Below are 23,405 nucleotides of genomic sequence, written 5' to 3'. Positions count from 1 at the left end.
TGAACACTCACCCACACCGATTAATTCAGACTCTCTCTTCCCATGAACACAGTCTTATTGTTATATATTTCTTTAAGAACATTCTCCACTTAGATGTACACAATACAGAGAAGCAATGGACTTTTCTAGCATGTGAAGGAAGGCATGGACAACACTGGAGTTTAGAAAAGCTATTAAACCAGTTTCTGACTGTAGCAAGAAATGTCTCCTGCTTTCTTTTTGCTAAGCTGCCTCAATCAGTTGCATGTTCACAGCACATGTAGAAGCAGAAAATGCTGAGTATATTTTTTGCTATCAAGTAAGTTATTTTCATAACTTTTGAATGATTTATAATGAAACTTCGTACAAATGATATCTATATCAGCAAGGTTCCTGCTCTTTGAGAACAACATGTGACCACCCATCTATCTGTCTGTCCGTCCCGTCATCTATTCATCCACCAGTCCATCTTCTTTCTTTTCAGTCTATTACATTTTTTTTACTTCATTGTATTTATTACTTAATAACTGAAACAATTCAGGGTAGCTCATTGGTAGTTTTCCTCAAGGCTGTGCATGTCTTTCAAAGAACACATCAGTCTAGATTTCCATTTTGTTCCAGCATTTAAGAACACTTTAAAACATGTTTTGTAATGCAGAACCTTCCTTGGAGAACTAAACATTTGTGTTATTTAAAAACATATTTCTTATCCGTTTTAGCTTTTCCATCACAACTTGTACTACATATCTCTCTACCACACACCTTTTGTCTACTTATACATGTTTTCTTTCTTTATTCTTATTCTTATCATTATACCTCCCCCCCCCCTTCCCATTACCCTTATTTTGTGCCCCTGTCTATTTCAGCTGTAAAAGTTCATAACATTTTTTTCAGGCCTTTGTGGACTCTCTTAGAGGACAGTGTGGCCTCTATGAATCCATGGGCCATAAGTTAAGATCTCATACTAAACCAAGGATGGGAAACATGTGGGCCTTCCAATGCTGCTATACTGCAACTGTCATTCAACTAAGTTGGCATAATCAAGAAACAAGAGAAGTTACATTCCAGTAAGAGCTAGAAGGCCATATGATTCTCACCCCTATAATAAACCTATGGCACAGGACTATAGTGAGACACTCACTAGACCTGACCACTAAGAATAATATTTTCTTGTAGGAACTCTTTCTTAGTTCTGCATTGGGGTAGGCACTGACAACCGTGGAGGTGCATGGATAATTTCCTACTTTCATTGGGAGGGGAGTCTGAAAAAGACCTGGAGGACATAGAAATAGCCTTAGTTAACTTCTTTACAACTGTACTCTCTCCATTACAGAACAGAATTGTTTTTTGCTCAGGATTCTAACATTTGTTAGCACTTGCTGAAATTTACTCTTGAGAATATACTGACAAAATTTTCCACTCTACAGTTCTCATGTTACATTTTATTACCTGCAGTTCTATTCCTATATTATAAAATATACGTTCTTTTATATTGGTGAAATTGAAATCTGAAAGTAGAGTGTTTGTTTTGAATGAGTATTAAAGTGGCTGGTGAATTACCTGGTATGTGGATTGTAGCACTTCAGTTGTTCCAGGCTTGTCATGACAGGTAGGAATCCGCATCTTCAGAAAAAGATACAATGGGTTTTAGATTACAAGTTGGAGTGCTAAAATTAATGCCAGCTTATAAATTAGAGGCATTCACTTCTGAAAGCAACACTTCAGCAACTTTACATTTGTAAAAAAAATACTGCAACTAATGGCTCCTCCTTAAAACCAATGTTTTTTAAAAAAAATAATGCTTCTGAAGTAACTGTAAAAACACACAAAACCCACACATCCCTAACCAGAGTTTGGAAAAGTTATTTCTGGCAGTTACTGGCTATGGATGTTGAGAGTTCTAGTGCAAACAGGACAGTTTTTAAGGTCTGTTTCTTATTATGCCATCTGTTTAGGTATGATCCCTATGAGCAATCCGAAGTATTCAGAGAAGAAAATTAAGAATAAAATTTCAAGAATACAGATAGAAACAACTATTGATTTCAACAAACTATTCAAACGACTAGCCTGGTTTTGTTAGTGAGAAAAGGATTAGCTCCTAAATAAATGCTAAATGTTTTACCCAGAGACACTGCACCAGAGAAAATCTATGCACATGATTCAGTCAATGTTAAGAACTCTTCAGTGTTATGGATTTCAACAGAAGAGTATAAAGCACATGCAATTTAATAAACTAAAAACTAAAAATGTCCACCATTGAATAGCCCTATACAATCTATAAAAGGAAAAATATGGTACTTTTAGCTGGGAAGTCTACAAAGAAAAATATCATAGCCTTTTGTATTTTCTTCACTTCTCTTGAGAACTACTTGCCTTTCCCAATTGTTGTGGGCCTTGCAAGCATAAGATCAGAGTTCAGAGACCATGCCTCTATTTGTTTTCATATTTACATACAAAAAACACACTATAACCAAAGTACGTGACTAGATTCAAACGAACAAGACAAGCATTGATGTAAATTTACCTTCATTACAATTCCCATAATAGGCAAATGGAGAGTTTTCCCTGGGACTGGTGGTGGCCATCGATCAATATCATTGCAAGCTGAAAATGGACAATAATTTTTTTAAAATCACCCTCAACTCTAAAATACATGACAAAAAGCCTCTCACCCAACATACCCACATCATTTACCCACATCCTGTTCTTTTAAAAGGCTTCTGCTGGGGCTACCACTCCCCAGAGGCATGAAAACATGGCAGAGTTTCCCCCATGCTCTCAAGAGAGCATTATGCAGGATGCGCAGGAGGCCCTGGCCAGCCAAAAAATTGCTCAGGGGCTACATGCAAGCTGAACATTCCCCACTCCACCACTGATCAACGGCCTTTCAATGGAGCAGTGCTATTTTCTGTCGCTGCTTCCCAAAACAAGGCTGGAATCGCATTAACATTGCACCTACTTAAGTCCAATGTGAATAAACAAAACTGAAAGATGCCACAGTTAGAGATCTCTGAGTACAGAAGACCTAAATATGAACACACCTGACAGGCCAGTATTTCTCAACCTTTTTTTACTCTCAAGGGACCCTTGAAATAATTTGCAGATCCCAGGAAGCCACTGTAGCTCTGGAGCAGGAAAAAATACTTTTTAGTCACAATCTCTGTGGTACCCTTAGAAACCTCTGGTGGAACATGTTTATAAAACTCCGGGTTAGACAGTAAAAGTCATCAAATGTTTCCATTTCATAACCAGGCCTGAAATCCGACTGGGTATAACTAATCAGTATCACCCACATTTGAGAGGCCACACATATTCTACAGCTCGTTCAAGAATGGTAAATTTGACATTAGGTAAATTTATCAAAAGCCACAGGCTCCAAGTTGGGTTCCTTCAACAAAACCCTTACCACAACTTCCTTCAAATCTGCATTGGCCTCTTCCTCCATGAAGGAAGCAATGACCACATCAAAAAATCAAATACTCAGCTCATCTCAGGCTGATTTCAACAGACAAGATGTACAACTTTCTAAAAATCAAGTGGTGTATTTCAGCCCTTCGAGTCCTTTGTCTATGACTTCAGTGTACAAAACACAAAAAGTATCGGGGTGTTGTGTGTTTTCTGGGCTGTACAACTGTGTTCTAGCAGCATTTTTTCCTGATGTTTTGCCTGCATCTGTGGCTGGCATCTTCAGATGATCCTCTGAAAAAGCCAGCCAGAGATGCAGAGGAAAGGTCAGGAGAAAATGCTGATAGAGCATGGCCATATAAACCAGAAACCACACAACAACCCAGTGATTCCAACCATGAAAGCTTTGAACAATACAAGAAGTATTCTTAACAACTATGCCAGGGACCAGTAGCATATTTCTGCATCTTGGCAAACTACGGCTCATGGCCTGACACCTGTCCAGGGATCACCATTTTGCATAGCACTGCCTAACTCAACTATATGGTGTACCAGTCCTTTTTCTTTGGCTTTGTAAAAACGATGGCATACTATACTCCTATTGATGCAGCAAGGAATTGCATTTGGTTTTTTTAGCTGTTGTATCACACCATTCACTCATGTATAGGTCGGTCTACTAAAATTCCAAAATCCCTTTCACGTGTACTATTGTCAAATAAGGTATATTTGTGAATTTCATCATTTCTGCCTAAGTGTAATAGCTCACATTTTATCTTTGTTGAATTTTCGTTGATTAGCTTTAACAAGTTCTCCAACCTATTAAGGTAATTTTGAATTGTGAATACTAAACTCTATAGAGTACTAGCTATCTCCCCTAATTTGATGTTATCTTCAAATTTAATATTCCACTGTCTAAGTCATTAATACAACCACAAAGGGTCCAGGAACAAGCATTCCATTAGCCATTTCTCTCCAGGATTAAGAGGAACCACTGGTGAATATTCTTCCAGTTTGAATAAAAGATTTCTTTCTCTCTCTCTCTCACTATCACTACCACAGATTAAAACCACAAATGAATATTACTTACCATTGTTCTCCTGACTGTACCACACATCTTTCTGCAGCTGATAAACTGAGTACCTATACACAAGTACTCTAAAGCCTATCAATTTTATCTGATGTGCCCTTCTGTAAGCCAAATATTTACAGTGTACTTCTATTTTACTAGAATGGTGCAAATATACAATTTACATTAATTTTCATATTTCAATATAAATTGATAATCCGTATTACCAACCTGCTTCCAAGTAAGGTTCATTCTTGTCAAAATATTCAGGTGCTATTTGTCCAAGCACAGTGTGAAAAAAGTGGATATAAGGCAGCTTGCTGATCAGGACCAAGGACTAGCACAAAATAAAATAATTCATGTTTAGCTTTTGTCAAAGCCACTATTAGTATTCAGTGTAAGCGTTAATTTATTCATCGGTGTCTTGCTAAATACATTCACACATGCATACATATATTTATACTTTCAGTATTATGATATTTTTATTCCCTTATAGAAAAACAATATTGTTTGTGCTGACCACTAATACATCTATTGGATGAATTAGATGCTTCATGTATCTACCTGCAAAAAAACCCAAATGACTCATCTGGAGTACAAGATAAATAGCATAGGAAGCCCCTTCCCTACTCATGGCATTCCAAATACATTTTCTACTAACATGCCTCTGGAACCCCGTATGCTGCTTTATTGAGAGGAGTACAAAAATGCAGAATAATAAAACTATTGTTCTATTTTCTTTGCTTACTTTTTTCCAAGATAGTTTAATAATTTCTATTCACTCATCATAAGCATTTTATTATCAGCACCACCATGACTTTTCCCTTAATATCATGTCTTAAGCACAGATTGCAATCCCGAGGACAATAAAGTTATACTGCATATCTTTTACTAGTTTGAGAGACTTTCTGTCTAAGATCAGGGCAGGGGAAATGTTTTAAATAAATAAACAACATCGGGAATTGCCTGCAACCGTGTACTATTATTTTATTGGCCTTAGCCTAAGAATTAAAAACCTAATACTGCAGGATATTGAATCATTCATTTTCAGCATATTATGTGGAATATATGCTACTGATTTCAATCCAAATGTCTGTAGTAAATGCATTTAAAATAGCAACCATGAACACTCTTCCTAAAAATAAAATTACCTTCTGGAAGTAGCCTCTCTTCAATGTCTTGTCTTGAACCTGTCTGAAATACACATAGCCATAAAAATATGCTGGATCCCTCTGAAAAGAAACATCAAAATATTCCATTATGCTTCATAATTTTAGGCACACCTGAAGTTCAGAAAACACATTTCATCTTAAGAGATGCCTTCATAATATTCCATGAGAATATCGCTTCAGTGTATTTACAATTTCAGTTAATATTGTCTATGACACTGTGAACTATTGAAGCACTCTGAAGTTCCACGCAACCCAAATAGCCACTGCATTAAATAAATAATACTGAAAGATAGATTTTATCTTAGGACCCAACATTTCTGAAATTATAAGAAATTGTTTATTGTTATACTATATTTTACAAACTCCCTCAACAATGCTCAGGAGTTTCACTGGCAGGCAAACAACAGAAGACTTAAACAATTAGAACAATTAAGAATACAACTGAGTACAGCAACATTCAGATCAGATTCTGAAGGAATAGATACAATTTGGACAGGAGTTTAAAAGTTTCTGTTCAGCATCTACATTCCAGTACAAAGAATAATTAACATGTTAAACATTAGAATGTTTTGCTGTTTTGTCACACAACAGAAACCAATGTTAGATATCTGCTGAGATATGCTTTTGAAGAACAAGCTTAAAAATGAACTTTGTAATTTCATTATGAAGCAAGGGTCATTGCCTGCTTAAAATTAAAAAGCAATGCCTTGCTTGCCAAGAGAAAGGGTCTACTTTCCAACCTTCAGGTAAATGGGTAGGTCTCTGTCAAACTGGTCCAGCAGGCAATGCCATGAAAGCTTTCTGTTAGAAGACTGTCGAAATCTAAAACAAAACTGTGTGTCTCCAAGGCAACCTGGGCCAAGAAGGAAAAAAAGGAAAACAACAAGTACTATACTGAGTTGGAAATATGTCAAAAGAACATATTTAGCTATAGCATTGCTAAGAGATACTTATCTGATCCTACCACAGAAGTAAAAAAAATACCTGTAGAAACCAAACCAGCAGAAGCCCACTGTAGGTAGCCTCTGTTTTATGTTGGACAAACATTACCAAACACAATGGCTAGTGCAAATATTACCCTCCTCCATCCTGACAGGAAAAAAACCTTGTCAGTTCACAAGTACAGCGGACCTTCAGTATCCTCTGGACTGCGATCCAAGGACAACCATGGATACTAGAATCGATGAATGCTTAAAGCCTATTGCATATTGCCTTACATAAAATACATTAAATAACATGATCATGTTTTTCCTGGACATCATTAAGCTGTTCTCTTTCAAGTTGACAAATGTATCATTCAGACCATGGGGCACATGAAGATGCATTTCTCAAATGTTCTCAGTGAAGGAATGCAGAATCATACATGACATCTGAAGTAAAATACTCTCGTTTAAAATTTTAATAAATATGTTCCCAATGTAGCACAGTTGTCATGAATGGAAGGTCTGAAAAGAGAAGACTCTTCTTAAGGGTGATTCTGCACATTTTTTTCTTACATGTTGTTGTTTTTCATCATAATCACAACCATCATTCACCACATTGTTGTAAGTCTTGTGGATAAGAAAAAACATGTTCCACTACACCACTCTCTCAAAGAAAACTTAGCCTCTGGCATTCCAGAGAGGAGTACAAAGGCATTGGGATAGTTGAAAGCCACTGTGATTTTATTTAGCATTTTAACCCAAAGTCAAATTAATAATACATTAACTTAATTTTAGGTACAGTAGCTTTCTTGTATCTACTTAATTTTGTGCAGTGTGGTACTTGCTAATGCTTTTACCTAGGCCCCACCCTGAAGCCCTAGCTACATCCCTGGATCCCTAAGTGATCACATCCTGATACCACTATGGCAACATTTGGGTCTCATCAGTTCTGTATGGGTAACTATATACCTCGTTCACAACAGCTTACACTGGATTCATCATTGTTTGTTAAGGATTTTGAGCTCCTCAGGTATGAAAAATGATTTACTACCATGTATTTCATAGTTCACTAAATAAAATTAAAAATTAACTAGAATAAGCATAGCCATAGCAAAATTCTATCTTAACACTACATTGATATTTTACATTTGTACACAGCATGCAGAGCCGATAAATAATTACCTGAATTGGAATCTGGGAAAGACAAATAGCAAATATTGGTTTTCTAGGGGAGAAAAATAAAAGTTACATTTTGGAGGGAATATGATATGTTATAAAAATCTTCTGAAGCTTCTACTCACCTCTTTATCTGTAAGTTTTGCATGTTGAGGATATATTACCTGCAAATGACAAACTCTGAATTAGTTGTATAATAAAACAATCTATTATACTGCAAGTTGGGTGTAGTTGCCCTAACCTGCCTGTAAAAACATGATTCTCAAAAAGTAGCACATACCCTTCAATTCAGCAACTGTAATCTATAACTCTTTGGTTTTATTCAGAGTTGCTTTCAGAGAGTTGTTGTGCATTTTCCGGGCTGTATGGCCATGTTCCACAAGCATTCTCTCTCCTGACATTTCGCCCACATCTATGGCAGGCATCCTCTGAGGTTGTGAGCTTTCAGAGAGTTTACATAAACTCAATAAAATATTTTGTCTTCTGATCAATGGTCCCCCAACTTTATATTGTGAGTTGCTATACAAATCTGTAACATTAAAACCCGACTTGAGATAGAGAAATTTAGCATGGATTGGCAACTTGGAGAATAAGCACCATGGATTTCCCTATAATATTTGATTCATAGAAAGCTGCCCATTCCTGTGTAATCATTTGTTTTAATGATTAATAAATCATTCCTTGCCTCCCTAGATATCATATGGTATTCCTTGAAACACAAAGGACTCTAATGGAAGGCTACTTACAACTTTGCTGATACAAACTGAGCCTGTCAGACAAGGACATCAAATAACACCGCCCTTATACTGGTATTTACTTTAAGGCAATACACACCACTCTTGCACACGTCAAACCAAGGGAACGGCTTTACACTGATTCAGAACACTAGTCCATCTAAGCTAATGACGCCAATTCTGATTGGAAGCAATTTTTAGGATTTCGCATAGTAATCTCTCCCAGATATATCTAGGGGTCACTGGTATGCCCTGGTTGTCTCTAGCCCAAGTACTAAACAGACCCAAAACAACAAAAGAAAGACGGGCATATGTTCAAGAAAGTACATTACACTACAACAGCACTATAGGGGAAACGTGGCTTATAGCCAGCATGCATTCCTCCAGGGTTTTGAGGGTTTTTTGCAGCCTTATCAGGGGTCACAAGAACCCTTGACAAAATATTGTTGTTCAAAAACTGTCAGGAATGCCCCAATTGCTCAGTACAATTTTAAAAATTTAGGAGCAACCCGCCCTTTTCAAGCCCATACAGATTTAAGTGGTAAAATGTGACTCCATGCATCACTGCCCAACTTCTAGCAGTTGCTCAAGCCTCCATGAAAAGATAGCAGTAGTTCAAGTTCAAGTTCACTTTATTACGGTCAATGACCAACACATAAGAAGAGGGACCCGGTCCCACACAAACACATTAGGTCTAACGGTCAGGAAATTTAAAACTTTAAAACTTTAAAACATTAAAATAAGTGCATTGCCAGGACATCAAGACAATTAAGACCAGAATCTAAGACAAAGCCATATACAGAATTATATCAAAATCAAACACAATTAGTGGAATTAAAAGAAAGGGAGTCTGAAGGGAGGTAATTGGGGTTCTTATCAGGCACAGAGAAGGGAAGGTCCAATCAAACAGAGGAGGGAGCAACATCCATACTATAATTATAAGACTATAATCCCAATTTCCTGCTAGATCAAATCTTGACTTGTACTAGCTTGTGCTATTAGTCATCGACTGCCGTATTTTAATTGCTGCTGTGCAGAACTTGGCAACATTGTAAGTTATAACTGAGTTCCTATCTGAAAGCAGCAGGGAGATGTAAAATTGTCTAGAGCACCCTGGGTATATGTACAGCCATAGCGCTATATCATACTACAGTGACTTCAGCAAAGCATCCATGAATTGCTAAAATGCACACGAAAGCATAGGATTACAGATATACCCTTTCCTCTTTCTATAGTGCTTAGAGACAGTATTTGGAAACCTACATTTAACTGAAGTTATGAACTAAATATGACTAATTCAAACAAGAAAATTTCAACTCATTATTTCTGGCTTGTTGAAATTAAATCATAGCTAGAATTACCCACAGTTCCTGGTTTGGGTAATATTTTGGTTTCAGTAAAAGTTTCCAAATGCCTTCTCTAGGATAGGAGGGAAGAAGAAATACACAAGCATGAAGATGGCTATAAATAATGTGCATTGCCCAAAACTACATTAATGTACAAATGGCTGTTATGAGGGCATCATATTTGGAAAAATGGTCTGAAGGCTCTGAAGCTTTCTTTTCATGTGCCAATTCATCTTTTTGTTTTGCCCAAACTAAACCACACTTAAGAGATCACAATTTAGTGACTAACACTAAACATAACCTGCCTTATTCAGATTTCACAGTGATGCTTAGTTAAAATAAGACACAGAAGGAGAGAATCAGTGCAGAAACACAAATGCCTCTTCATAACCCTTTACAAGACTAGTATTTCAGTATTTCAATCAGAAGAGCTTTTTTCTTTTCTTCTTTTTTTTATAAAGAAAGCAATGTTCTTTACTTAGCAACCATTAAAAATACAAGATAAAGAGCCAGATATGTTGATATTGGCTGTTCCTTAGAAATACTGTATTTGTTTTAGATCTTGTCAGTTTTCCACTCAAACAGTTTCTTTATAAATCTCACAATATTTAAAAAAACCTACTGCGATAGAAATACATCAAAATCCTACTAGGCACAGGCAAACTTCAGCCCTCCAAGTGTTTTGGACTACCGGCTGTTAGGAACTGCGGGAGTTGAAGTCCTAAACATCTGGAGGACCGAAGTTTGCCTGTGTCAATATGTGTTGTTGAAGGCTTTCATGGCCAGAATCACTGGGTTGCTGTGAGATTTCCAGGCTGTACTGTCATATTCCAGAAGCATTATCTCCTAACTTTTTGCCCACATCTATGGCAGACATCCTCAGAGGTGTGATCTCACACCTCTGAGGATGCCTGCTATAGATGTGGGTGAAACGTCAGGAGAGAATGCTTCTGGAACATGGCCATACAACCCGGAAAACTCACAGCAACTCAACAGAAATAGCTATAAGGAGTATACTAACTCATTGTCCCTATCTTGTTTCAGTGTCTTTTCACTAAAGAAAAACTGCATAAGATGTCATTCATACAATTACTGTGCTTATGCTGCAATTAAAATAATGTCAAATCTAAAACTCATTGACTAAAAAGACATCAAATTAACAAGAGCTACATATAGGACAGCAAGTGCTAACATAGTTATCTGTCAGACAATAACATAATATTCAGTCTTGAAACTCCTGTCTATTTTGTTTTGACTATCACTTTCCTTATTCCATGTTCCCTTTTGCAATCACCATCCTTTCACTACACAAAGATATATAGGAGAGGAACTGTTTATAATAGTTACTTATCACACAATAATAATCATGAACTGACTGCCCAGGAGTCCTGTTTTGAGTATAACTTCCCTTATGAAGTGGCTCCCTCTGCAATCATCTCCTTTTCCATCTTCAAGGCATCAGATCTGAATGGAGTTTTGTTCTTGTGTGTCTTCAACTAAGGTGAATCTATCACTGGGTTCTATTGGCAAGATTTGTTCAATGCAGTTCAAACTGTGGCGGTCAGACAAACCCCCCTCCCCCCAAAAAAGAAAAAAACACAGGAAGGAAACCCTTTAATGTGCATTGTTGATTATCATAGTTTCCTGCTTTCTGTTGAAATTGTCCACATCAGGGGTCCCCAAACTAAGGCCCGGGGGCCGGATGCGGTCCTCCAAGGTCATTTACCTGGCCCCCACTCTCAGTTTTAGACTTAGGCTTGCCCAAAGTCTGAAATGACTTCAAGGCATACAACAGTCCTAATTAACTTGACTATCTCATTGGCCAGAAGCAGGCCCACACTTCCCATTGAAATGCTGATAGGTTTATGTTAGTTAAAATTGTTTTTATTTTAAAATATTGTATTGTTCTTTTATTGTTGCTGTTTTATTTTTTTGCACTACAAATAAGACATGTGCAATGTGCATAGGAATTTATTCGTATTTTTTTTCAAATGATAATTCGGCCCCTCAAAAGTCTGAGGGACCATGAACCGGCCCTCCACTTAAAAAGTTTGAGGACCCCTGGTCCACATGCTTGTGGATTTCAATGGCTTCTCTGTGTAATCTGACATGGTGGTTGTTAGAGTAATCCATCATTTCTGTCTTCTCAAATAATATGCTGAGTCCAGTTTGGTTCAATCAAGTGCTCTGCTATGGCTGACTTCTCTTGGTTGGGTTAGTCTGCAGTGCCTTTCACATTCCTTGATTTGAGGAAACCATGAAAATGAACAAAATCTGGCTGCCAGTATTAAAAACCTCTAAAATCAGGACAGTAAATAAAGAACAACACTCTGAAAATCGGGGAAGTCCAGACAGGAAACAATCAGGGCCAGCTAACACCTCCCAACAAAGGATTCCCCTAGGCATGAGTCAGTTAGGCTTTGAAGCTGCGAGGCTATTCAATGCTAATCAAGGTGATTAATTGCAACATTCACACTTGCTTCCAACAGACAAGAGTTCTTTCTCCCACCCTGGACCTTCTACAGATATATAAACCCCACTTGCCTAGTTTCCAACAAACTTCACAATAAAGAGGATGCCTGCCCTTCACCATAGATGTGGGCGAAACGTCAGGAGAGAATGCTTCTGGAACATGAACATACAGCCCGGACAACTCACAGCAACCCAGTGATTCCGGCCATGAAAGCCTTCGACAACACATTGATCCCTGCCTCCTGCCTGCCTTCCATTCCTCTTGCTCTCCCCTGCCTGCCTGCCTGTCTGTCCCCCGCTCACCTCCACCGCTTGGCCCAGCTCCAGGTCGAAGCCCACCACGCATGCGCAATGCAGCCAGGCCGAGAAGCGGTCCCAGGGAAGCAGCGGAGGCGGCAAAACCCGGGCCCCAGGCGCGCCTTCTTCGGCCTCCTCCGTCTCCGCCAGCTGCCCGCCTTCACGCAGCGTTCGAAGAGACATAGCCAGGAGCAGCGGCGGCGTCAGAGGAGCTCCCGCTTTCCGCACCAGCACCTCCGGCTGAAGGCACCGGCTCTGGCTCCAACCCGGGGGGGAGGGGGGGGAGGGAGAGGGACCACGTGACGCGTGCCTCTCCGGGGGCCCCGCCTCCCCCCTTTCACTCCTCAGTGGGAAGAGCCATAGCCGCCCCAGAGAGAGCAGAGGGGAGGGCAGTGGAACAGTCCACTGTCCAACAGAGGGGAAGAGGAGGAGCATCACTCTCACAGTCTCTAGCAACCAGTACGAGGTCGTGGGAAAAGTCACTTTAAGTAGGAAGCCCCAGCCGCCTTCCAAGGCCCCTTCCACACAGTTGTATAAAATCCCACATTATCTGCTTTGAACTGAGTTATATGGCAATGTGGACTCAGATAATAATAATAATAATAATAATAATAATAATAATAATAATAATAATAAACTTTATATCCTGCCACCATCTCCCAGGGGGACTTGGGGCGACTCACTGAACACTTAAAGTGTGACATACAAAATACAAGTGCAAAACAAAAACATAGACAATAAACAGTCTAACATAACATCATAAATTCACAGTAACCCCTGGTAAAAACAATAAAATACAGCAATTGCTGTAGGTAAAACAGTATTCAATCTCAAAATTGTAAAGTGCTGATCTAAGAATCTAAAAGTCCTCATATGTACATTAGACAGTCTAAATATGATCAAAGGCTTGTCGGAAAAACCAGGTCTTTAATTGTGTGCGGAAGGTTTGGAGCTAGCCTGATCTCCCTCAGGAGGCCGTTCCAAAGTCTGGGGGCCACCACCGAGAAGGCCCTCCCTCTAATAATAATAATACTTTATTCATAACCCGCCTCAAAGGGACTCAGAGTGGGTTCCAGCAAAAGTAACAAAATGGCAAACATTCAATGCCGGAAACAAACAAATAATAAATCAAACAGTGGATAAAACAATATCAATATAAAACTAACAAAAAATAACAGAAAATTAAACTTAAATACACATAAAATAACACATCACACACAATTACCACATGATAGACTCTTAAAAATCAGACTATAAAGGCATTAACCTTCAATTAGCCTTTAAGATAACCCAGTTCAAAGCAGATATTGTGGATTAACTGCCTTGATATTCTGGGTTATATGGCTATGTGGAAGGGCCCCAAGTCCACTCCATGGAAGTATGTCCCCTCCGTATCTGCAGGTTCTGCATCCATGGGTCCAACCATCTGCTTAAAGACCTTAAACCTTGATTTTGCCATCCTATATAAGGGCCGCCATATTTTCTCCTGAACCATTGTATATAATGGGACATGAGCTTCCACTGATTTCGATATCCACAGGTGTCCTGGAATCACGTCCCAATAGATACCGAAGGCCCCGTCTGTTACGTTGGTTTACTATTGGAAAATGCCGAGGAGGGAAGAATTGTGGGGATTTTTTTAGTGTGATTCATCTCATGTCCCCCAAATTGCTTCCATAAGGCTTGATGTACACCACCAGATGATCAAAGCAGAAAATCCACATTATCTGCTTTGAACCAGATTATATGAGTCTACACTGCCATATCAAGTTCAAAGATGATAATCTGGATTTTATATGCCAGTGTAGATCCAGCCTGAGCAAGGATTTGAATCCTGCTCTCCCAGGATGCACTGCAGAATTAATGCAGCATGACACCATTTAATTGCCATGGCTCAATGCTATGGGATGTGTAGTGCTACAAGGTCTTTAGCATTATCCACCAAAAGATAACACCCATGATTCCTTAGCATTAAATCATGGCGGTTAAAGTGGAGTCGAGCTGCATTATTATTTCCATAGTGTGTGCACCTTCAGAGTCCCTCAGTGAGGGACAGAGGGTGGGATATAAAACAAAGTACATAAATAAATTTGCCTAAACAGCACCCAAATATGAATCAATGAACATGAAAGGCACTGCAGACTAATTCAACCAGAGAAGTCAGCCATAGCAGAGCACTTGATGAACCAACCTGGACAAAAGCATATTATTTGAGAACACAGAAATGCTGGACAATGCTAACAACCACCATGTTGGACTACACAGAGCAGCCATTGAAATCCACAAGCATATGGACAACTTCAACAGAAAGGAGGAAACCATGAAAATGAACAAAGTCTGGCTCTCAGTATTAGAAAAACTCTAAAAGGAGGCTGTTCAGGTTCTGAACCGGTGTCTGGCCGCTGTGTCGGACTGGATGAGGGCTAACAAATTGAAATTGAATCCAGACAAGACAGAGGGCCTCCTGGTCAGTCGTAAGGCTGAACAGGGAATAGGGTTACAGCCTGTGTTGGACGGGGTCACACTCCCCCTGAAGACACAGGTTCGCCGTCTGGGGGTTCTCCTGGATTCATCGCTGAGTCTGGAACCCCAGGTCTCAGCGGTGGCCAGGGGAGCCTTCGCACAACTCAGACTTGTGCGCCAGCTGCGCCCGTACCTTGGGAAGTCTGACTTGGCCACGGTGGTCCACGCTCTGGTCACATCCCGGTTGGATTACTGCAACGCGCTCTATGTGGGGCTGCCTTTGAAGACGGCCCGGAAGCTCCAACTAGTACAACGGACGGCAGCCAGATTGTTAACTGGGGCGACATACAGGGAGCGTACTACTCCCTTGTTAAGCCAGCTCCACTGGTTGCCGATATGCTACTGAGCCCAATTCAAAGTGCTGGTCTTGGCCTACAAAGCCCTAAACGGTTCTGGTCCAATTTACCTGTCCGAACGTATCTTCCCCTATGAGCCCACGAGAACCTTAAGATCATCTGGAGAGGCCCTGCTCTCGGTCCCACCTGCCTCACAGGCACGGCTGGTGGGGACGAGAGACAGGGCCTTCTCGGTGGTGGCTCCCCGGCTGTGGAACTCCCTCCCCAGTGACATTCTGCAGGCCCCATCCTTTTTGGGGTTCAGAAAAAAACTGAAGACCTGGCTATGTACGCAGGCATTCAAAGAATAAGCATGTGTTGGCTTCGACGCGGTCTGAATTAAGGCTCTTGCATAAGGTCTGGTACATAAGGAATGGCATGGGCACTTTGCATTGTTTTAAACTTTGTATATTGTATTTTATGACTGTTTTAACTGTTTTAACGTTTTAGTTCATTGTATATCAGTGTAACGGCATCAATTGCCAATTGTAAGCCACCCTGAGTCCCCCCGGGTGAGAAGAGCGGGGTATAAATGATTGAAATAAATAAATAAATAAATAAAATCAGGAACAACATATAAAGAACAATAAAGAGCAACATTCAGAAAACAGGAATTCTAGACAAGAAACAATCAGCTAACAGTGGTTCTCAACCTGTGAGTCCCCAGATATTTTGACCTTCAACTCCCAGATATCCTAACAGCTGGTAAACTGGCAAGGGTATCTGAGAGTTGTAGGCCAAAACATCCAGGGACCCACAGGTTGAGGACCACTGAACTAACACCTCCCAACAAAGATTCCCTCAGACAAGAAGCAGCCAGACTTTGAATCTGGAAGTCCATTAAATGCTAATCAAGCTGGCCAATTGCAACATTCAAACTTCCCTCAAACAGACAAGAATTCTTTCTCCCACCCTGGACTTTCCACAGATATATAACCCCCCCCCCTTGCCTAGTTTCCAACAGATCGCACAGCTTCTGAGGATGCCTGCCATAGATGTAGGCGAAACGTCAGGAGAGAATGCTTCTGGAACATGGCCATACAGCCCGGAAAACTCACAGCAACGCAGTGATTCTGGCCATGAAAGCCTTCGACAACACATTCAGTAAATTCTATTCCAACGCTTGGTGGCAAATTCTTGATGGATGGATGGGTGGATGGATTATTTTCCCTTTAAACAACATATAGCTGAATCACAGTTCCATACATTAGGACATCAAAAATGCTTGATAGCCATGTTGGGAAAACGGATTTTAAAGTCTACATTCATATAAAGTTATCACTGCATTATGCATTTCATTTGAAGCTTCTAAGATCAGCCCTATAACATTTTCCAAGAAAGCAGATGTTGGGAGCAGAGGGACACTAATGAGATAAATTAAGCCAAGAGAAAAAGTCAAAAGTGTCCAGGGGTATGTGTGGGGGAGGGGTTATATTTACACGTCATTAGCTGGCCGGTTTCCCATGAAACAAAAATACACACCAAAACGCAGGAAACTGCTCACAGGCGTTGATCTGCCTCACAGCAGTTTCCTTTTCTCATGCTTGTGGGATTAAGCTACAGTAGAGTCTCACTTATCCAACACTCGCTTATCCAACATTCTGGATTATCCAACGCATTTTTCTAGACAATGTTTTCAATACATCATGATATTTTGGTACTAAATTCGTAAATACAGTAATTACTACATAGCATTACCATGAACTGAACTACTTTTTCTGTCAAATTTGTTGTATAACATGATGTTTTGCTGCTTAATTTATAAAATCATAACCTAATTTGATGTTTAATAGGCTTTTCCTTAATCCCTCCTTATTATCCAACATATTCGCTTATCCAACGTTTTGCCGGCCCGTTTATGTTGGATAAGTGAGACTCTACTGTATTGGCAACCTCATTCTATATATATAGATTACACTCTGGTGTTCATTAGCTGGTCAGAAAGTAGTTAGATTATGAGTAGATTTAGTTTTTATTATGGGTGTCTTCAAGATGTGTTCCCCCACCTGCAATTTAGATTTATGCAGTGTATTCTACAGCCAGTTTCATGCATAAGGTTTATATAATGCTTTTTAATCTGGAATGTGTATCTTGTGGATGTTGCTATTAATTGACATAAGGAAAAAAGTGAGCCGTTTTATTCAAATGTACATTCTAGCCAATGTAGATTTTACATTCAAATTCTTATTGTTGCTGTGTGCCTTCAAGTCATTTCCTACAGCTACTGTACTGGGGCCCCTTCCACACAGCTGTATAAAATCCCACATTATCTGCTTTGAACTGGAATATATGGCAATGAGGACCCAGATAACCCAATTCAAAACAGATTTTGTGGGATTTTCTGCTTTGATATTCTGGGTTATATGGCTGTGTAGAAGGGCGCTGGGTTTTCTATGCCAGATTTGTTCAGAAGAGGGTTTTGCCATTCTCTGAGGCTGAGAGCACGCAGCTTGCCCATGGTCACCCAATAGGTGTTAGTTGAAATTACTTATGGAAGAAAATGAAACAACATAAAAAAAACCTATTAGATATACAGTAGAGTCTCACTTATCCAACACTCGCTTATCCAACGTTCTGGATTATCCAACGCATTTTTGTAGTCAATGTTTTCAATACATCGTGATATTTTGGTGCTAAATTCGTAAATACAGTAATTACTACATAGCATTACTGCGTATTGAACTACTTTTTCTGTCAAATTTGTTGCATAACATGATGTTTTGGTGCTTAATTTGTAAAATCATAACCTAATTTGATGTTTAATAGGCTTTTCCTTAGTGCCTCCTTATTATCCAACATATTCGCTTATCCAACATTCTGCCGGCCCATTTATGTTGGATAAGTGAGACTCTACTGTATTGTTGACTTTGTATTATCTGAGAGTTGCTATGGGATAAGGTACTGGAGTTGTTGGCACAGTATATTTGAATCACTAGCTATGCATATGTATAGAATCCAAGAATGATAGAGTTGGAAGAGACCCCAAGGACCGTGCAGTCCAACGCCATTCTGCCACGCAGGACCATACAATCCAAGCCCTCCTGACAGATGGCCATTCAGTCTCAAAGGAGACCCCATCACTCTCCAAGGATGTATCCTATTCCGTTGCCAAACAGCTTGTTTCGTGTCAAAAGCATTGCATAATAAATACGTTTAAAACTGATAAAATGAAGGGATCGCAAGCTGCTAAATAGTTTTAGACCAAAAACGGGCAACAGTGACTGCATTGTCTGTAACTTTAAACAGTTCTTCCTCTGTACACGAGGCAGAGCATTGTGGGCAAGCATACAGATGCTGAGTTGTTTGTTCTGCTCCACAGTTACACAAGGTGTAGGATTCTTCTAGGTAGTGCCATTTTGCTAGGTTGTCTTTTGATCTCCCAACTCCTCTTCTGAGTGTGTTCAGGGATTTCCACGTTGCCCATTCTTGGTTTGCACCTGGAGGAAGACCCTCGTGGAAACAAACAGCTCTCACTGTCGGGGAGTTCTTCTCAATCTTCCTGCCATTTGAATCTATTGCTCTGTGTCCAGAGCAGCACGAAACAAACGTTTCCCCCTCCTCGTGATATATATGTGTCTTCAAGTTGCCTTTTGACTAGTGTAGTAGGGGCAAGAATAGTCTAAGTGGGTTTGCCAGGGCTTTCACTGAAATATGGTACTGGTTGGCGACCTCCCATCCAGGTACCAAACAGGTCAGGCGCCTTTGGGGTAGATATGGGCAAACTTTGGCCCTCCAGGTATTTTGGACTTCAACTCCCACAATTCCCGACAACCTACGAAGTTTACCTATGCCTGCTTTAAGATATGTAGGCCCCATGTACACGTTTGTAGTGCACACTGTTACGGATCTATAATAATTATCCGTTTCGTATTGCGGGCTATGGGGAAGTCCTGATATTGTAATACTTTCGTCCTCGAGAATTAACTTTTCAGGTCCCCTGAGGACAGTGAGGGCATTATTTTGCCGGCCTTCGCATATATCTTTCCCTGCTCGCTCTGGGAAAGGACTCACTGAACTTCAACCAGGGAAACAAACTCCTCTCAAGAGATCCGGAAGAGGCGCGGTTCGTTAAAGGCTCCTATCCGCGCATGTGCTGCCAGGGCGCGCTGCGGCTCAGCGCCTGCGCAGAGCAACTTAGGCGCCCCTCAGCCTTGCTTTGGGCAAACCCCACGCGAGGCGGCTCCTCCGCTTCCTATCAGAATCATAGAGTTGGAAGGGGCCACACAGGCCAACCCCCACCCTGCAGGAAAAGCACAATTAAAGCACCCCTGTCAGATGGCCATCCAGCCTCTGTTTAAAAGTTTCCAAGGAAGCAGCTTCCACCACACTCTAAGGCAGAGTTCCACTGCTGAACAGCTCTTCTTCCTAATGTTCAGGTGGAATCTCCTTTCCTGTAGTTTAAACCTTTGTTCCACGTCCTAGTCTCCAGGGCGGCAGAAAACAAGCATGCTCCCTCCTCCCTATGACTTACCTTCACATATTTATACATGGCCCGCATCATGTCTCCTCTCAGCCTTCTCTTCTGCAGGCTAATCATGCCCAGCTCTTTAAGCCGCTCCTCATAGGGCTTGTTCTCCAGGCCCTTTATCATTTTAGTCACCCTCCTCTGACATATTCCATCTTGTCAATATGTCCCTTCAATTGTGGTGCTCAGAATTGGACACTATTCGAGGTGAGGTCTTACCAAAGCAGAATAGAGAAGCACCATGACTTCCCTCGATCTAGACACTATACACCTTTTGATGTTGTCCAAAATCCCATTGGCTTTTGTAGCTGCTGCATCACACTGTTGGCTCATATTTAACTTCTTGCCCACAAAGACTCCCAAGATCTTTTTCACGCGTACTGCTGTCGAGCCAAGCATCACCCATCCTGTATCTTTGCATTTCACTTTTCTGCCTAAGTGGAGTATCGTGCATTAAACTTCATTTTGTTAGTTTTGGCCCATCTCTCTAATGTGTTAAGGTCATTTTGAATTTTGATCCTGCCCTCTGGAGTATTAGCTATCCCTCCTAATTTGGTGTCATCTGCAAACCTGATAAGCATGCCCCCTAAACCTTCATCCAAGTCATTAATAAAGATGTTGAACAGAACTTCTTTCTGTGATTAAGTGGAACCATTGGCGAGCACCCTTTGGGTTACTTAACCAATTACAGATCTAATAGTAGCATTGCTTAGCCCATGTTTGACACGTTTGCTTGCAAGAAGGTCATGGGGGACTTTGTCAAAGGCCTTACTGAAATCATATCATGTTTGCCGTTTTAATGTGAAATGTTGTGAGACTTTTTCTCAACTGTGGAGGATGGTTTGGATCAAGGAGTGCCTCTTCCCTGCTTGGCATTGCACCACAGGCATGATCTGTCCCCAAAACCTTAAGAATGGTTTAAAAACAATTATTCAACATACATGCAATGATAGTTTCCCCCTTCAAAACAGGCTCCTTGTGACCGAATACAGCGTTGTTGCTCCTCCTCTTCATCGCAGTGGAGGAAGTCTTAACTTGAGATGTTATTCAAATCCTTCCTCACAGCTGCCTGGGCCTTTTCAACTGTCTCAAAGTGATGTCCTTTGAGCTGGGTTTTGAGCTGCAGGAGAAAGACAAGTCAGAGCTTTGGCGAGCAGGGAAGTATTCAGAAACAGCTTTCACACCAACAGCATCGTTCTCAGTTCTTGAAGGATGCTACTCCAGGTTCCTTTGCTTTTCCACTCATGACAAGACACAAAAACTACTGTGCACTTTGCTAACATAAACTACAAACTGCAGACTCAACTGAGGAAGGACTAAACTGTATACCTGGGTTTCCCTTCCACTTGTCTCAACCCTCACTTTTCTTTCCTGGCCCTTCTGCACTGTGTAAAAAGTCATTTTCATGATGTTTGGGACAGACCAAATGTATCTCATATAGGCATGGGCAAACTTGGGCTGTTAGGAATTGTGGGAGTTGAAATCCAAAACACCTGGAGGGAGGGCCCAAGTTGGCCCATGCCTGGTAGTCTCATAGCACTCTTAGCCATGGCTACATTTTTGTAGTTGTCAACAATTAATGTTCTTTTAAAAGTTGAATTATAGATTCCTTTTCAGATTGTTTTAAAATGCTGATTAGACATGTTTTGCTTAAACTACCTTTATTTTTTAATGGAATAACTTGAATGAATTTGGCAACTGGAGTCTTGGCGGAAAGTGTATGCTGTCAATGTGTTGATATTGTCTCTTGGCAGGAAAGTATTCCTTGACAAGCTGTCAAATGTATTCTTCCCTCATGAAATATCCATATTAATTTAGCATTCAAGCATTATATGGCAGTTTCTTGTTCTCCAGTGATTTGCGGGGGTGGTGAAAGTGAAAAGCCTTGCCCATGTAAACCAGATGCATTGTGCTTCAATAAGTCACTATTACCGTATTTACTGGAGTCTAATGCACCACAGAATCTAACGCGCACCTCAATTTTCAAAACCCTGAAACCAAAGAAGTTTTTGCTGCTGCATGTAACATGCAACAGCAGAAAGTGCACTTTGTAATTTGGCCCAAAAAAGTGTGCATCACAGTTGCTGCCTGCTTAGAATTCCTTCTTTAAAAACAAATGTGTTTGAGTACCAAAGCTTCCAGCAATGAAAAAAACTTGGGAGGGCCTCTATGCTGTGGAATGAATCCACTTTAATTGCCTTGGTTCAATGCTATGGAGTCATGGGGGCTGTAGTTTTACAAGGTCTTGAGCCTTCTCTGCCAAAAGATGCTGATGCCTCACCAAACTACACATCCCCGGATGAGATAGCATTAAGCCATGGCCATTGAATTAGATATGAGGCCTCTCAAATAACTTTATATTGTATACAATTAATATTGTATGTAATATTAATAATGTTATAATTATAATATATTGTATATACTACAACATATAATATATTATTATATAACACTAACAGTATAATGTACTGGTATTGTATTATATATATTGTGGTATAATAATCTAGCACAATAATATATAATAATATAATTGTATATTATATATCACATATTAGTAGTAATATTGCAGTATAATGTATTATTTTTGATGTGGATTAGTTTTTTGGGTTTGAGGAGTTGGTTATTTTTGCACCCTGATTTTGGCAAGGCAATTTAGCCTTAAAAGATGAGCATTAGATTTGAGTAAATAGGGTATGTTTGAGCTGTATTTCTTCCTGAATAAGGAGAAGTGATCTGCAAATGTTTGTAAAGAATTGGGTCTGGCTTTTGATAGTGACTAGTGTAAATGGAACTTGTGAAAATGTATTGTTTGCAGATTAATGAATTTTCAGCTCTCATATTTAAAACAATAGGTAACTTCAAATGCTCAATGGGTTAATTTTTGCCCACATTGCCATCACTCAATGAAACTGGATACTCATATGCACAATATAATGCAGAATGTAAGAAACTCTCATAACAAGGGGGGAAAGATGACAGGAAAAATGCAATGGGAACTCTGCAAGGTCTTCAGTAGTGTAGCGGACACAGCATCTGCTACACATAAACAGACAGTACTTGATGGGAGCATCAACTGAAAGAAGTAGTTTTTGAAGCTCAAGAGATAACAGATTAACAGAAATGAATCATCATCCTTCAGAAGACAGCATGTTCAAATTGACTGACATTGCACAAATCAAACTATTAATCATGATGCCATGCCATCTTTTGTTTCAAAGCACGACTGTAACTATCAATTAAATATCAAAGAAATGTGGAAAGCAATCATTCCTTACATTATATCATGCTAGTTCCTCAAACTAGTATCTCAGAAAAGATTATTACTACTATTATTATTATGTTATTTATATCCCATTTTTTCTCTCCACAAGGAGACTCAAAGTGGCTTATATTTAAAGTATTTCAATACAATCAAAATCTACAAACATACAAACATTAAAACAGGAAATAAAAGGATTCTGAAATCCTTTTTTGTGAGTTCATATGTTCTTTCAAAAGAAAATAAGTATCCA

General features: G+C 39.9%; 1 protein-coding gene across 2 annotated transcripts in view; it reads right to left on the bottom strand.

The window, feature by feature from the left end:
- dennd6a (DENN domain containing 6A) overlaps positions 1 to 13,010 on the bottom strand; it is a 32,924-nt gene extending 19,914 nt beyond the window's left edge. For both annotated transcript variants that reach the window (XM_062969873.1, XM_003217758.4), the window contains exons 1-8: positions 12,577 to 13,010; positions 7,847 to 7,885; positions 7,728 to 7,770; positions 6,363 to 6,475; positions 5,602 to 5,682; positions 4,682 to 4,787; positions 2,504 to 2,583; positions 1,540 to 1,602 (exon numbers count right to left, since the gene is read on the bottom strand). In XM_062969873.1, coding sequence (XP_062825943.1) covers positions 1,540 to 1,602; positions 2,504 to 2,583; positions 4,682 to 4,787; positions 5,602 to 5,682; positions 6,363 to 6,475; positions 7,728 to 7,770; positions 7,847 to 7,885; positions 12,577 to 13,005 — 954 coding nt within the window. In that variant the 5' untranslated portion in view covers positions 13,006 to 13,010. The remainder of the gene's footprint in view (positions 1 to 1,539; positions 1,603 to 2,503; positions 2,584 to 4,681; positions 4,788 to 5,601; positions 5,683 to 6,362; positions 6,476 to 7,727; positions 7,771 to 7,846; positions 7,886 to 12,576) is intronic.
- Between the last annotated feature and the right edge of the window lie 10,395 nt (positions 13,011 to 23,405).

This window comes from Anolis carolinensis, chromosome 2 (assembly GCF_035594765.1).
Source record: "Anolis carolinensis isolate JA03-04 chromosome 2, rAnoCar3.1.pri, whole genome shotgun sequence".
In the NCBI taxonomy this organism is placed as follows: Eukaryota; Metazoa; Chordata; class Lepidosauria; order Squamata; family Dactyloidae; genus Anolis; species Anolis carolinensis.
This window is presented reverse-complemented; position numbering and strand designations above follow the sequence as displayed.